At 48.5% G+C, this 15467-nt stretch overlaps 2 protein-coding genes across 2 annotated transcripts; both read right to left on the bottom strand.

The window, feature by feature from the left end:
- Positions 1–5123: 5123 nt before the first annotated feature.
- LOC123152965 (probable CCR4-associated factor 1 homolog 11) lies at positions 5124–6419 on the bottom strand. The gene has a single exon (XM_044572313.1). The coding sequence runs from the start codon at positions 6054–6056 to the stop codon at positions 5124–5126; it is 933 nt and encodes a 310-aa protein (XP_044428248.1). The 5' UTR covers positions 6057–6419.
- A 735-nt stretch (positions 6420–7154) lies between these two features.
- LOC123152252 (probable CCR4-associated factor 1 homolog 11) lies at positions 7155–8658 on the bottom strand. Its single transcript, XM_044571844.1, has one exon. The coding sequence runs from the start codon at positions 8584–8586 to the stop codon at positions 7273–7275; it is 1314 nt and encodes a 437-aa protein (XP_044427779.1). The 5' UTR covers positions 8587–8658; the 3' UTR covers positions 7155–7272.
- Between the last annotated feature and the right edge of the window lie 6809 nt (positions 8659–15467).

Here is a 15467-nt window from a genome sequence, read left to right as displayed (position 1 = left end):
TCTCACTTTTTAAACCTGTGTTCGGCTTGTGGTTTTTTTTTCTTTTTTTGTTTCTTGCCATTTCTGTTCCATATGGCACGAGCTGTTTTTTTATTGCTAAAAAGTTGAATTTTATTTTCACATTTTTGTTGTTGTTTCTTTTCTATTTTTTTGTTTGCCTTTTATCTTTTAAAACTTTTTTTCCTTTCTAACCGTGTGATTCTTGCTAGCTTTCTTTTTTCGGGATTTGCTAATTTGTCAATCGAATGAGGATTGGTCAAGTCTTAGTCATTCGATAGTCATAAAATCTTCACGCAAAGATTCATGCAGTGTATCATTTTTCCTGTTTGTTGACGTTGACGCGCGGACGTTTCGTACACAATGGATGATAGCCTTTTTTTTCTGTGGGCGAGTGATCGATACGCCAGGCCTGGCCTATGCTCTTTTCTCCTTCTTTTCTATTGCAGACCTGTAGTTGCGAGGGATGCACACATGCCTTTTGCTCTTATATGAGCGGTCAGTTTTTACTGAAGCATTTGAAATTGGTATTGTTTTCTTGTATTCTTTTTTTTTCTTGTCTTACATTTTCTATTTTTATTTTAATGCTTTTTCCTTGGTTTTTAGTTTCTGCCATTTGTTTTAATTTTCCTCTCTCTTTAGGAAATCAATAATATTTTTTACTTTTATTTATTATGCATTACCCTTTTGTTTTCAATAATAATGCATTTTTTTGTCTGTCTGCTGCATCATTTTATTCTTCCTATTTTTATTTCTTTTAAAGTTATAATTGTAATTGTTCTTGTTGACTAAAGCATTGCTAACCAAGTTTTAAGTGCGGAAGAAGTGTGGAAGTAGTGGATCATGGTACTCCTCCACCTTTTTCCTCTCTTCCTCGAGACGTGATTTGTCTCAGAGCCAAAGGGTCAAGGCGGGGTAGGGGGAGAGAATGTGATATCTACCCCGCGTGACTGCAACCAGTGCCTAGTGGTGTTTTTGTCAAGGGAAGTTGCATGTCTATCACTAGCGGAACTGCGAGTATCTGCTTCGACTATAATTTCTGTTGTTTTGTTGGGTGATTGTGAGTGGGGAGTTGCATGTCTACCACTAGGTGTGCAACTGCAAGTGTCGTAACCAACTGCAACTGCATGTCTTGCTATTTTTTGTGTGTGTGGAGGGGGCTTGCATGTCTGCCACTAGGCACAAACTGCAAATGTCGTCCTCGAATGCAACTGCATGTCTTCAAGGCGACTTCGGTATAGTTGAATGTCTTCCAATAGCCATGCAACTGCATGTGTCACCTCCGAGTGGGCTTTGTTTTGTCTGTGGGCGACGGGAAAGGGGGAGTAGTTGCATGCGTACACTAGGTATGCAACTACAAGTGTAGCACCCTGACCGCAACTTCAGTTGCATGTGTACACTAGGCATGCAATTGCAAGTGTCAGCCCCGGTTGTAACTGCATGTCTTCCAGCACGACTGCAACTGAACCTTGTTTTATTGGAGGGCAGTGGGAGAGGGAGGGGCAATTGCATGTGTACATTATGCATGCAACTGCAAGTGTCGCGCCCCGACTGCAATTGCATATCTTCCATCACGACCGCAACTAAACATTGTTTTGTTGGAGGGCAGTGGGAGAAGGGGGGCAATTGCATGTTTACATTATGCATGCAATTGCAAGTGTCGCGCCCCAACTGCAGTTGCATATCTTCCATCACGATCGCAATTGAACTTTATTTTGTGGGAGGATAGTGGGAGAGCGGCGGCGGCAGTTGCATGCATACACTTGGCATGCAACTGCAAGTGTCGCCCCTGACTGCAATTGCATGTCTTCCATCATGCCTGCAACTAACCTTTGTTTTGTCAGATGGAGATAGGAGAGGGGGCAGTAGCATGTCTGACACTAGGCATGCAACTACAAATATAGCCCTCGACTACAACTACATGTCTCCCTAACACAAACACAATTGGATTTTTTATCTTATGGGGGCAGGAGAGGGTGACAATTGCATGTTTGACACTAGGCATGCAATTGTAAGTGTAGCCCATCAATTGCAACTATATGTCTCCTAAGACAGATGTAACTGGAGTTTGTTTTGTCAAATGGAGGCGGGAGATGGGGCAGCTGCAATTGTATGTTAGACATGCGACTGCAATTGTCACATCCAGCTGCAATTGCATACCCACCCGACTGCAACTAACCTTTGTTTTTGTCGTGGAAGGGGGGCAACTGCATGTCTGGTACTAGGCATGCAACTGCGAGTGTGACCCGCGATTGCAATTGCATGTCTACCCATCCGACTGCAAGTGACCTTTGTTTTATCATAGGGCGGTGAAAGAGGCGATAGTTGCATGTGTGACACTAGGCATGCAACTACAATCATAGCCCTCGACTGCAACTACATGTTTGGCCACAACTGCAAGTGGCGTCCATACTGCAACTCTGTGGTGTTTTATGGGGGTGCGCAATTGCTTATCTACCACTAGGGTGGGGTCAACAATCGTATCATTATTTTATTTATTAGTGGTTGGGGCGCCACCCGGTGGTGCCGCTTGAGAAGAAGTTGTGCACATGTTTTCAATTAGAAATATACATGTAGTCCTCACCCATCTAGAAAATATTTAAAAAAATCCTCACCTCCATCTAAAAAAAGAAGGAAAAAGAAGGAAAAATCACCAACACAGCCTACCAGCGAGCGCCACTTTGTGTAGCCCTCCATTATAAAAATATATATGGGGTTATCACGTCCATCTAAATATATAAAAAAATTCTCACCTCCATCTAAAAATAATATTCAAAAGCTTTTTCACCGCGGCCAACCAGCTTGCGCCACGTGGCATAGCTGGTTGGCCGCCATTCACGCGTAGCTTAATGGTTTTAATGTTTCTTCATTTTTTTTTCATGATTTACTTTTAATACATTAATTATTATTTTCGTAAATACACGGTGAACATTTATGTTAAATACATGATAAATTGTTATTCAAATACGTGATGAATGTTTTTATATTATGCGGTGAAATTTAGACAAATGTGCGATGAACATTTCAGAATATACAACGATTTTTTTGTGAATACACGATCAAATATTTTTTTATAAATACGAGATGATACAAATATAGGACGACCATTTATACACACAAAAACATGAAGAATTTTAATTTTACACAATATAGATTATTTTTCATTTTTAAAATTAAATTTTCATACTTTTCTTTTGGATCTATGAAAAAAAGAAGTTGAAACAGGACATGAGCTGGCAGAACAGCCTATCTAAGGCATCTGTTTTGCTGACTGTAAGAAATGCATGGGCAACATAGTACTTTTTTTTGTGGCATGGAACTATTTTATATATCTTTTACTAGTATATTTTGCTGTTGTAGAAAAAAAACAAAGCCCAAGTAAGGGAGCCAGCCCAACAAAAAGAGAAGACAAGCTAAGAATAAAACCCAGCGAGAACAGATGCAGCCCAAATAGCAAACTAGTCACGCACCAGCCCAAATACTAAATGATGCTGTAGTACTACATACGTGAGGATCAGTAATTTTATACGTGTTGATGTCAGTCGACTGAGACTTCGCCAAGTCTCAGTCGACTGAGACATAACAAACCCAATTAATTAAGTAACGCATGATAATTTGTGCAGTAAATTTTCATAGTATTACCATAGCCATAGCCGAGTAGACTTGATCGACGATCGTCGTTGTCCAGACCAAGGACCTAGTGGAGCCTAATGTGAGCGCTGCCTAGACATGAAGAAGACGCATAAGCGGATACAGACACATATGTTATAAGCTGGCCAGGACATGGCCAGTGCTAGTGAGGGAGCATCAGGAGTAGAGGAGAGATACTTTGTCCAATCATGTTTTTATGGGTCTCAAGGTCTCAGGTGTGTGATCATTAGCACATTTATGTTCACGTACAGGCACAGAACCACGCGTTCCTCCCGGGCCATTGCTAGCTCCTTCATGCGAAGCACATATGAGAAGCGGGGCACTTTACGATAAAATCCATCTATAACTGATTAAATCTGGATGACACCTCCTCCAAACCTTCTCCCGTACGTAGCGATGTAGCTGCGTTTGCGAGCTGTCTTCTTCCTCACACGGCTGTGTGGCAATTGCAAAGTTGCAGCCCCGAGATTTATGCTCGAAGTATGTGATGAATTCATCCTCCAAAGCAGTCCCCCACCCGACTCCCCTCTCTCGTGCCCTCCCGCTACTCATAGTCTCTGAGAGATGATCTCGCATAGCTTCGTTTCAGGGAGAACGCTCACGGCATTCGGTTTGCGCCGCCCCCGTCCGTCTTTGTCGTGGCATATCGGAGAGCCTCCCGTCCTCAAGCCATCCTATCCGGAGCCCGCGCCCTACTGATTTGCCGTACATCAACGTCGATCATGGCCCCCTATCCGCTCTCCTCCACTGCTGTTGTCTGTATTATTCTGTTTGTGGTGAGCTCCTCTGTGTCCGTTCTCTTTCCGAGCTCAAACGGCTTCTGCCTCGTCGAGCGGGTGGAAGCCCTGCGTCTCCAACGACAAGCATGGCGGGCTGCCGCTGTGACAAAGATGGATCGGCTGGGTATAACAGGGGCTTTGTATATGTATAAGTGTGTTCCGGTCAAGTTTGTTTGGATTGAACACGTTGGGATACACATTGCCGATCTTGAATTGAAAAAGGATTCCAACATGGTGAGTCAGAAAAAAAAAAGATTCCAACTTGTTCTTCCTTGACTAATGGGTATAGAAAAAACCTTATCTTTTAAATCTCAGCCATTAATGTTTGTAGTTGATAGAAAGTCAACGGATATAAAGGCATGACTTATGAAGAATTATGAAAGACTCCGTTCTTTAATATTAGGTATAGATATAGATACGGCTACGCCGAAGCCGTTTGTATACCTAAACAGCCTACGTCTTCTTCTGTGTCGCTACTCTGTAAGCGGTGGGGCGCGCCGAGGCGGGCATCAGCCACTAGTGTAGTTAAGTTCTTGAGGGTTCATGTGGTCAAGGAACTAGAGATGAATTAACATATCCAAGCGTAGAAGAATGCGAACAAGCAAGAAAACTGAAATCACTTGGATTCCTTATAAAGTACTCCTAATAACATAGTACTAATATCTTTGTACATGTCTACAGGTCTAGTACGTGCAGTTACACGACGAGCCCATCGATCTTTCCGGCGTGATTCTCGCGCACGTTGTAGTCGAAGTTGGGGGGGCCCTCGAGCTGCAACACAATGGCGAGCATCACGTCGGCGGTGAGAAGGCTGTCGGAGCCGGCGTTGTGGGCGAAGCAGGTCTTGGCAATGTACTTGGCGTCGAGCACCCACGGGCCGAAGAACTTCTCCACGCGCCTTCCGAAGTCCTCGAGCTTCTGCGGCAAACCTTTGGTGCCTTGGCGGAAAAGCATCCTGGCGAGGTAGGCGAAGTCGTAGGAGCCCGAGAAGGCCACCCACGTGAGGGGCTCGGGGGCGGCCCTGCCCCGGCGCGGGCGGCGGTGGTTTAGGCCGGAGCGCATGAACTCGTCGGTAAAGTCGCCCGGGTCGATGCCGTCCTCGCGGAGCCTGGCGAAGTCCATGCCGTGGGCCTTGAGCATGGCGATGGATTCCGGCGCGTGCGGGTCGCGCCTCTCGTCGAAGCCCCGGAAGTTGAACTGCCACACCACGGGGTGGCTGCCCCCGGGCCCGGAGAGGGTGAGGCCGAGCTGCAGCAGGTTGCGCCTGACGAGCGTGTAGGCTTCTTTCGGGCTCCGCTTGTCGCGCGGCGTGGCTGAGTCGTGCACCGCGCCCGGGAACTCCGTGTCGATGGTCACTACCAGGTGCGTCGGCAGCAGCGCCGTGATGGCCTCCATCTCCTTGACCAGGTTCCACTTCCACGCGTCGCGAACCTTAACCTCAGCGGGGGCCCAGAGTTGGCGCGGCGTGGCGGAGTTGTGCAGCGCGCCGGGGAACTCCATGTTGATGGTCACCACCGGGTGCGGCGGGAGAAGCGGTGTCGTGTCGACGGCTTGGTTCCATTCCGACCCAGCGGCGAGGACCTCGGCTCCTCCTTGACCCGACGTCCGATCTGGACGCCGGGGTGGCATGACAGCGAAGCCGGCTCCTCCTTCATGCGGCGTTCGATGTGGATGCCGCGGTGGTGCGGCGACGTGGTCGGCTCCTCCTTCACAGGCCGGAGAGGGGACGCCGGATCCTGCTTCATGTGGTGGCGCAGCTGGGACGGCGGCTCCTCCTTGATGTGTGCCGGCGATGGCAGCGATGGGCCCATGAAACAGAGCGACTGCTCCGTCATTATCTCCATCTGACGGACACAATCTTTGTCGTCAGAGCAGCCTCGCTGAGGAATCGGGGCGGCTGCTGCGGCGGTGCCTGGTCCTCCTCGTCACCAAAGGAGATGACGATCTCCTCCTTGGCAGAGGAGCCGGCCATCATGGACACCGACGGCCCGAAGAGCGTAGGCGGCGGTGCCAAGAACCGCCGAAGGAGGAGCTTCCGCCTACTCCGCCTGCCTGCGTGGAGCACGAGGACTTCGGCATCACCTCGGGGTCACAGAGGAGTTGGGCTCGGAGAGGAGGGGGATAGGCTCAGATAGGCGGAGGTGAGCAGAGAGAAAAACATGTAGATGTGCATCGCCGGAGCACGGCTTATATAAGCCGCGGCCATGCCAGACAAATGGGCGGTCAGCTGACTTCAATGCGGCACAATGGCCGGAGTTTGTTCCTCTGGAAGTTGCGCCCGCATTAAAGTGGCGGCTGCCGAGAGGCCGTGTCGGTCAGCGCCGACCTCCGTCCCTTTGGTCATAACGCATCAATATCAGCCGTTGCGTGCTCTAGACTGGCATGAATGCAACATGGTAAGCGACTCGTGCAACGGAAGAAAAACGCAGGGGGGAGGGGTGGAGGGGTTTGGGTGGGCCAGGTGGTCAGAAGCGGGCTTGGGAGAGGTCCGGACTCCCGCAAAGCCCTACATGTTTGTCTTCAGATTGCGGAAGAGAACGCGTTCGGACCGCGCCATAGACCGATACAGTCCCGTGTTTTGATGACTTTCGTGGTCCGTACCTATGTGGAAGGTTTGCGGGTCGGCGTTGGAGATGCCCTAAGGCAGTGGAGCGCGTGGAGGTGCGCATCAGCCACTAGTGTAGTAAAGTTCTTCAGGGTTCTTGTGGAACTAGAGATGAATTAACATATCCAAGCGTAGAAGAATGCGAACAAACAAGAAAACTGAATCACTTGAATTCCTTAGAAAGTACTGTAGTACTACTAATAACATGTTTCTACATGTCTACAAGTCTAGTACGTGCAGTTAGACGAGCCCATCGATCTTTCCGCCGTGTATCTTGCGCACGTCGTAGTCGAGGGGCAACACAATGGCGTGCATCAGGTCGGCGGTGAGAAGGCTGTCGGAGCCGGCGTTGTGGGCGACGCCGGCTCGGCGCTGGACCCCGAGATCGCCGGCCACCAGCTCCAGCCCGCCGAGCCTGCTGCAGGTCTTGGCAATGTACTTGGCGTCGAGCACCCACGGGCCGAAGAGCAGCTCCACGCGCCTTCTGAAGTCCTCGAGCTTCTGCGGCAACCGTCTGTTGCCTCGGCGGAAGAGCATCTTGGCGAGGTAGGCGAAGTCGTAGGAGCCCGAGAAGGCCACCCACGTGAGGGGCTCGGGGGCGCTTCTGCCCCGGCGCGGGCGGCGGTGGTTGAGGCCGGAGCGCATGAACTCGTCGGTGAAGTCGCCCGGGTCGATGCCGTCCTGGTTAAGCCTGGCGAAGTCCATGCCGTGGGCCTTGAGCATGGCGATGGATTCCGGCGCGTGCGGGTCGCGCTTCTCGTCGAAGCCCCGGAAGTTGAACTGCCACACCACGGGGTGGCTGCCCCCGGGCCCGGACAGGGTGAGGCCGAGCTGCAGCAGGTGCTTCAGGTGGTCCACGTTGCTCCTCACGAGCGCGTAGGCCTCCTTCGGGCTCCGCTTGGCGCGCGGCGTGGCCGAGTCGTGCACCACGCCCGGGAACTCCGTGTCGATGGTCACCACCGGGTGCGTCGGCAGCAGCGCCGTGATGGCCTCCATCTCCCGGACCAGGTTCCACTTCCACACGTCGCGCACCTCCACCTCATAGGGGCCCCTCGGGTAGAACGGCGTGGCGGAGCTGTGCAGCGTGCCCGGGAACTCCGTGTCGATGGTCACCACCGGGTGCGGCGGCGGCAGCAGCGGCGTCGTCTCGTCGGCCTGGTTCCATTCCCACACGGCGGGAACCTCGACCTCCGCCGGTGGCTGCGGGGCGCAGTGGACGTGGCGGGCGAAGGCGGGCTGGCCCACGGGCGACGAGGGCGGCGAGGGCGTCCTCGAGCCGCGACCGCCGCGGCGGCGGCGGCGGCGGTGGGCGTTGGCGTGGGCGTCGAAGGCGAAGGCGAACCGGTCGACGGGCGGCGGCTGCATGTGCACCATCATGGGCCCGGGCATGGGCATGGGCATAGGCAGGAGGTGCTGCTGGTCGTACGTGGGCTGGAAGGGATTCCAGACCATGCCGGGGTGGTGGTGGTGGGCGGGGCCGGGATAGACGGCGTGGTGGTGCAGCGCGGAGGGCGGGTGGAGGAGGACCGGGCCGCCGTCGCCGGAGAGCGCCATGGCTGGTGATGGAACGGAGGTGGCGTCGTCGTGTCGGCGAAAGTCCCGATCGTTTTCGCGCCGTGTAACGCGTCGCGTCTGTTTGTGTTGCGACGTGAGTTTGGTCTGATTTCAATATATAGAGACGCGCGTGTCGGTGCGCGTACGGTGGATCTGAGTAGGAAACGGACACGATCGGTCCAGCTCGAGTTGGTGCTGCCAACGGGCGCGTCAGTCGGACTCACCCGGAGTCGGATTAGAAGAGCAAAAAGGAAAAAAGAAACACGTCGTCCAAGGTTTGGTTTTGTACGATCCAATGAACCAGAATCCACGGCGGACCGCGCATTTCCATCTGCGGATTCAGGGTACGTGCAGCTTTGGGGTTTTTTTGGATGAATGAAATGAAAGAAAGAGGGTTTTCCCACGATTTTCTTCATTAAGAAAACCAAATTTGGCCTTAGCAACGCGTCAAACGTCATCCCACCAACATTAACATCCAAGTGCTAAACCCGTTAAAACCCAACACGTTCTTATATATATGCACAACGCAAGAGAAAGGGCAGAGGCGTTTATCCAAAACCCTAGCCGCCGCCCGTCGTCTCCCCCTCTGGTCGCCGGCAAGGGTCCTGACCGAGGGTAGCTGTTGTGGAGGTGTGGAGGGCTACTGCGACAGCCAAGGAGATCATGGCTCGAGTGGTGATCTCCGTCAGGCGGTGCTCGGCAGCAGTGGTGGTGAAGCTGGCGGCGGCCGGAGGGATCCAGCACGGTGATCTTCAATGGCGGCCTGGCCTGGCTAAGTCATCGGAGAAGAGGGCATCGGTCAGGGGCGGGCCCAGGATTTCAAGAGTGTGTATTCAAAATTTCAAAGGCAGTTTTTTGAAAGACTATAGCATTGTTTGGCGGGCGTATATGACTGATTCTAGTTATACAAGCTGGACAATACATGAAGATATAACATAATATAATAGATTCACAAAATTGGTCATGACTTTAGATTGCCCACCAAATAGAAATACTATTTGTTCAACATATCGAAATAGCAACATCTAAGATATATAGAGATAGAATATAACAAATGATAAAAAAACTTACAGCTCTGATCCTTGATGCTTGTCCTTTTCCTTAACTTGAAAGAAAAAAATCTCTTTCGATAAATGTAATCAAGCAATCATTCAAGTAATTTTGCCCATCTTTTCTTCTTAGCTTCTTAACTACTATATTAAAAAAACTGAGCAGCATGAGATACAGAGAGAATATCAATAACCAACGTCTAATTAGCAAGGTGAATTTAGTTCAACTAAGAACCGACATGAGGAGCAACCCTAGATCCCAATTTTAGTAGTCGCAATTTATTAGGCCACATCAACACATCTATTTTCGATGAACAGAAAATACGTACTGCTGGTTGAACCTAGAGCTTCAAGATTGAAGGCTGATGTGTGCCAAGATGGCAAGATCAGTATCAGAGGGAGCGAGGGTTGGATGTCATGCCGCTGCAATCTGGACGATGTGCCGCGTCGCGCCGCCCAGCAATGCATGCCGTCGTGCGTGCATGGCCGATGGCGATTAGCCCGTTGCCCGGCGGCTTATTTGCGAACAGAATTTGGGGAAGGGCGTGTCAGGACCAGAGCTCTGAATTATGCAATCTCAAACACACAGCAGCAATTTAAGAGAAGAACAGAGCTCAAAACTAGGGTTTCTTGATGAGGAAATTGGGGAAAGTAGTTTAGCTCGCCACCGGCGGCTAGGGTTTACACCCAATACAAATGATCATACCCACTCACACGCTGGTGGCTGGCTTTATAGCCATTACAGAAAAGCAAAAGCAGAAATAAAGAAAATAGAGTACATGCATTGTCGGAGACAGCTATAGCAACTCGCGAGCGTCAGCAGCCGTTGGATGGCAGATCGACGGAGGATAGATGCCTTGAGATGGTGAACCGTTATCCTATCACCAGGGCCGCATGATGAGAGATCTACGGCTATCAAAACTACCGGCATGCAGGAACAGGGAAAGGGCATGAACAGGGCCTGACAATACCCCCAATTGAGACTGAGCTTGTCCTCAAGCTCTGGAAGCAGGGAAAACTTTTTGGATAAATGTTGAGTCCTCCCAAGTGGCCTTCTCCACTGGCAAGTTGTTCCATTTGATTAACCACCTGACCACAGGAATGTTGATGTTTCCTTGCTTCCTTGGAATGAGTGTTCCTTCCAGCAGAGCTTTAGGTTCTATCTTGATGATACCATCAGGGCCAACCAGTGGTAACTTGGGTGAAGGAATGACTGCTGGTCCAATGTGGTTTTTCATTGGCTGACATGGAATGTGTCATGTAGCTGATGGCCCTCTGGTAACAACAGTTTGGAAGCATGGTTTCCAATTCTTTCAAGGACTCTGAATGGTCCATAGAACTAAGAATGAAGCTTAAGATGCCTATGCAGACTGTCTGTAAGGCTGTAACTTTAAGTACACCATTTCTCCCATTGTAAATTCTCTTTCCTTTCTCGTCTTGTCAGCAAAGTGCTTCATTCTAGATTGTGCTTTAAGAAGATTCTGTTTGATCACTTCAAGTGCTAGCTCCCTATTGTGTAGCAGATCCTCATTATCCTCACAAATAGCATCTGGCCGTGCTGATTCTGCTATCATTGGGGGAGGAAATCCATACAAGGCTTGAAAAGGTGTCATTTTCAGAGAGGTGTGGAAGGAAGTGTTGTACCACCACTCAGCTAGGGCCAACCTTCCATGCCACTTCCTTGGTTGCTGGAAACAAATACACCTCAAGTAGTTTTTCAGGCACTGATTAACCCTTTCTGTTTAACCATAAGTTTGTGGGTGATAGCTGGTGCTCATGTGCAACTTGATTTTCAGAGACTTGAACAGTTGTTGCCACAAGTTGCTTGTGAAAATTCTATCTCTGTCAGTTACTATCACTAGTGGCATTCCATGTAATTTGAACACATTGTCAGAAAATGCTCTAGCCACAGATTGCACTGTTATGGGATGCTTCATAGCAATGAAATGAGAATATTTAGTAAATCTGTCAACTACTACCAGGATTAAATTTTTGTTTCCAGATGTTGGCAGTCCGTCCACAAAATCCATGCTCAAATGTGCCCAAGCAAAATCTGGTACATGAGGTGGCTCTAGTAATCCAGGGTGAGTGTGCTCAGCTTTGTTCAATTAGCAAATAGGGCAATTCTTCACAAATGTCACAACATCTTGTTTCAGACCCTGCCAATGAAATACTAACTTAACTCTTTGGTAAGTTGCTCTTTCTCCAGAGTGGCCCCTAGTTCTGAATTGTGGAATGTCTGGAGGATTTCCTGCCTAAGATTAGTAGTTGTTCCCACTACAATCTTGTTATGAAATCTAAGGATACCATTGTTGAAAGAATAAGCAGTGTTTCTAGACTTATCCATAGTACTTTCAGCAATGGGCTCTTTGATCTTATAATCATTATGGTAGCTCCTAATTACTTCTTTGACCCAAGTGGGAGAGGCAGCAGTTGTAGTTAATGCAGAAATCATGTGCTTTACTCTGGATAAGTCAAGATGGGAATGGGCCGGGTCGGCCCGCTGGGTCACTGACCTGACCCAAAAAGTCGAGGCCAATGGGCCAAGTGGGTCAGCCTTCAAATGATATACGGGTCAGTGGAGCCGGCATCGTGCGACCCGATGGGTCAGACGGGTCGACCCAGTCGAATTGCTATACTTCATTTTTTATACACTATATAATAGTTGCTGGCCGCCCGTGTACACAAATTAGATCATGTACTGATATGCGAAACTGACCAAAGTATAGTGAATCCATTCGGTTGGAGACGTCTCTGTGTAAGAAGCAAGCAGATATACAGGTTGATTGATTATTACGTGAACTAGTACATACATGCAGAAGCGAAGCAACCAGCCTCTTGTTCGTCTCGGTCACCGTCGAGGCTCACCGTCCCGGTCACCATCGACCTCGCCAACCCCAGCTTGCTATCCCATTGGCCTTCCCAGTCTCCGGAATTGCTCACTGGATTCATGATTTTTTCATTTTGATCTTGGGTCGGCCTCACGTACCCAATGGGTCAAAGGGGCCATATTTTTTTGATAAAAACGGGCTAACCCATGGCCTCACATATTGACCCTAGGGCCACGGGGCCGGGTCCAAGTCCAGGGCCGGGTCAGCCCATTCCCATCTTGGTGGATAAGGCATCAACTAACTTATTTTCTTTCCCTTTTTTGTACTCAATAGTGAAGTTGTACCCCAGCAATTTGAACAACAGTTTGTGTTGAATGCCCTCAGTAATCTTCTGGTCCTGAATGTATTTCAGACTTTCCTGATCAGTTCTGATAACTAGGGCAGTTGCTAGAAAATAATGTTTTCATTTCTTAACTACTTCAATTATGGCCAAAGCTTCTTTGTCATAAGTGCTCATTGCAGCTGCCTTAGGACCAATACTTCTGCTAAAATAAGAGATAAGATTTCCCTCTTGCATCAATACAGCTCCCAATCCATATCCACAAGCATCTGTTTCTAAAATGAAGGGTTTGGAGAAATCAGGTAGAGCCAACACAGGAGTATTTGTGTGCTTGTTTTTCAATGTTACAAATGCTTCCTGTTGCTCCTCTTTCCAAGCAAAGCCCTCTTTCTTTAAGCAGTCAAACAGAGGTCTACAGATTACCCCATAGCCTTGGATAAATCTCCTGTAATATCCACTTAGCCCTAAGAAGCTTCTCAACTCAGTAACTGTAGTAGGAGTTGGCCAGTTTTTAATAGCTTGTATCTTGGATGGGTCAGTAGACACTCCCTGTGAGTTGATGACATGTCCCAAGTACTCAATTTCTTGCTGTCCAAAAGAGAACTTCTCTACTTTTGCATATAATTTGTGTGTTTGTAATATGCCAAACACTTGCTTCAAGTGGCCCTTGTGCTCTTCCATGGAGAAACCGAACACTAAGATGTCATCAAAGAAAACCACAACAAACTTGAGATGGCCAAACAAGAAATTTATCAATGCTTGGAATGTAGGAGGGCCATTAGTCGGTCCAAATGACATAACTAGAAACTCAAAGAGCCCCATGTGAGTAGTGAATGCAGTTTTGGGTATGTCTTCTTCGGCCATCCTGATTTGGTGATATCCATTTCTGAGATCAATTTTGGAAAATACCCTTGCTCCTTTGAGATGATCCAGGAGGTCCTCAATAACATGGATGGGATGTTATTTTTGATAGTGATGCCATTTAATTTCCTGTAATCAGTACATAGTCTCCAAGAGCCATCTTTTTTCTTGAGTAGTAACACTGGAGAGGAAAAAGGGCTGGTGCTAGGTCCGATAACACCATTTTCAGCAGCTCTTGAATTATTTTCTCCAATATTTCTATCTGATGGTGAGGAAATTTGTATGGTCTTTGGTTAACAACCTTTGCCCCTTCTACCAATGGGATTCTGTGATCACAAGGTCTGCTTTGAGGCAACTCAGTGGGTTCCTGAAACACTTTTTCATACTGTTCCAACAGTGGTTGTAACTCTGCAGGAATTTCTTGACTAGCAGCTGTGAATTCATGACCGGAAGTTGTAAACAAGAAGAACCCACAGACATCTTGCTCTAGCAGCTTCTCAGTGTTGTCTTGGGCCTCAGTCACAGGAGTCATAGGAACAGTTTCATCCACAACAGTTATAAACTGTCTAGAGCTGTCAAAAATTTTCATCTCCATTTTAGTAGAGTCCATTTGAATTGGGCTATATTTCCCGAGCCAATCTACCCCCAAAATCATGTCATAGCCTTTTAATTTTAACACCCTGAAACTGTCATTAAAGTGGTGACCTTGTATTTCATATGGCAATTCTTTGCCTGGAATTCAGTCCATAATACTCCTCCACTAGCAACTACCACCTTTATTTTAGGTGTAGGGCTTGGAATAACAGGAAGTTTGCTTGCCATTTCAGGAGAAATGAAAGTGGAAGTACTACCACTATCCACCAATGTTGTAGCCACAGTATTTCCTAACTGTATAGTCAGGATGAAAGTATTTCTTGCTGATTGTCGGTGTCAAAACCGACGGATCTCGGGTAGGGGGTCCCAAACTGGGCGTCTAAGGCGGATGGTAACATGAGGCAGGGGACACGATGTTTACCCAGGTTCGGGCCCTCTTGATGGAGATAATACCCTACGTCCTGCTTGATTGTTCTTGATGATATGAGTATTACAAGAGTTGATCTATCACGAGATCGTAGAGGCTAAACCATAGAAGCTAGCCTATGGTATGATTGTATATTGTCCTACAGACTAAACCCTCTGGTTTATATAGACACCGGAGGGGGCTAGGGTTACACAAGGTCGGTTACAAGGGAGGAGATATACAAATCCGTATTGCCTAGCTTGCCTTCCACGCCAAGGAGAGTCCCATCCAGACACGGGACGAAGTCTTCAATCTTGTATCTTCATAGTCCAACAGTCCGGCCAAAGGATATAGTCCGGCTGTCCTGAGACCCCCTAATCCAGGACTCCCTCAGTAGCCCCTGAACCAGGCTTCAATGACGATGAGTCCGGTGCGCAGTATTGTCTTCGGCATTGCAAGGCGGGTTCTTCTCCAAATACTTAATGGAAGATTTTTGAACACAAGGATAGTGTCCGGTTCTGCAAAACAAGTTCCACACCCCACTGTGGAGAGAATAATATTTCTATAAATCTAACCCGCTGACACGCTTTGGTAGCGCAACATCACGTCACTGCCTGGTCCTTATCTAAACCGTTTTTCTCAACCAGCGCTGCACATATTGGGAGGTGGTTTTTCTGCCACGTCTTGTCAAAGCAGAGATCGTGTCCCCCTTATTACATGATTCTCATCAATACAGACGTGGGTAACCCAACCGTGCTTGTTGGTATGACCCCTAGATCTTAGGCAAGCCCAAAACGACC

The sequence above is a fragment of the Triticum aestivum genome, chromosome 7A, assembly GCF_018294505.1.
Source record: "Triticum aestivum cultivar Chinese Spring chromosome 7A, IWGSC CS RefSeq v2.1, whole genome shotgun sequence".
Taxonomy (NCBI): Eukaryota; Viridiplantae; Streptophyta; class Magnoliopsida; order Poales; family Poaceae; genus Triticum; species Triticum aestivum.
Note: the sequence above shows the minus strand (reverse complement) of the source record. Positions and strands in the feature narration are given on the sequence as shown.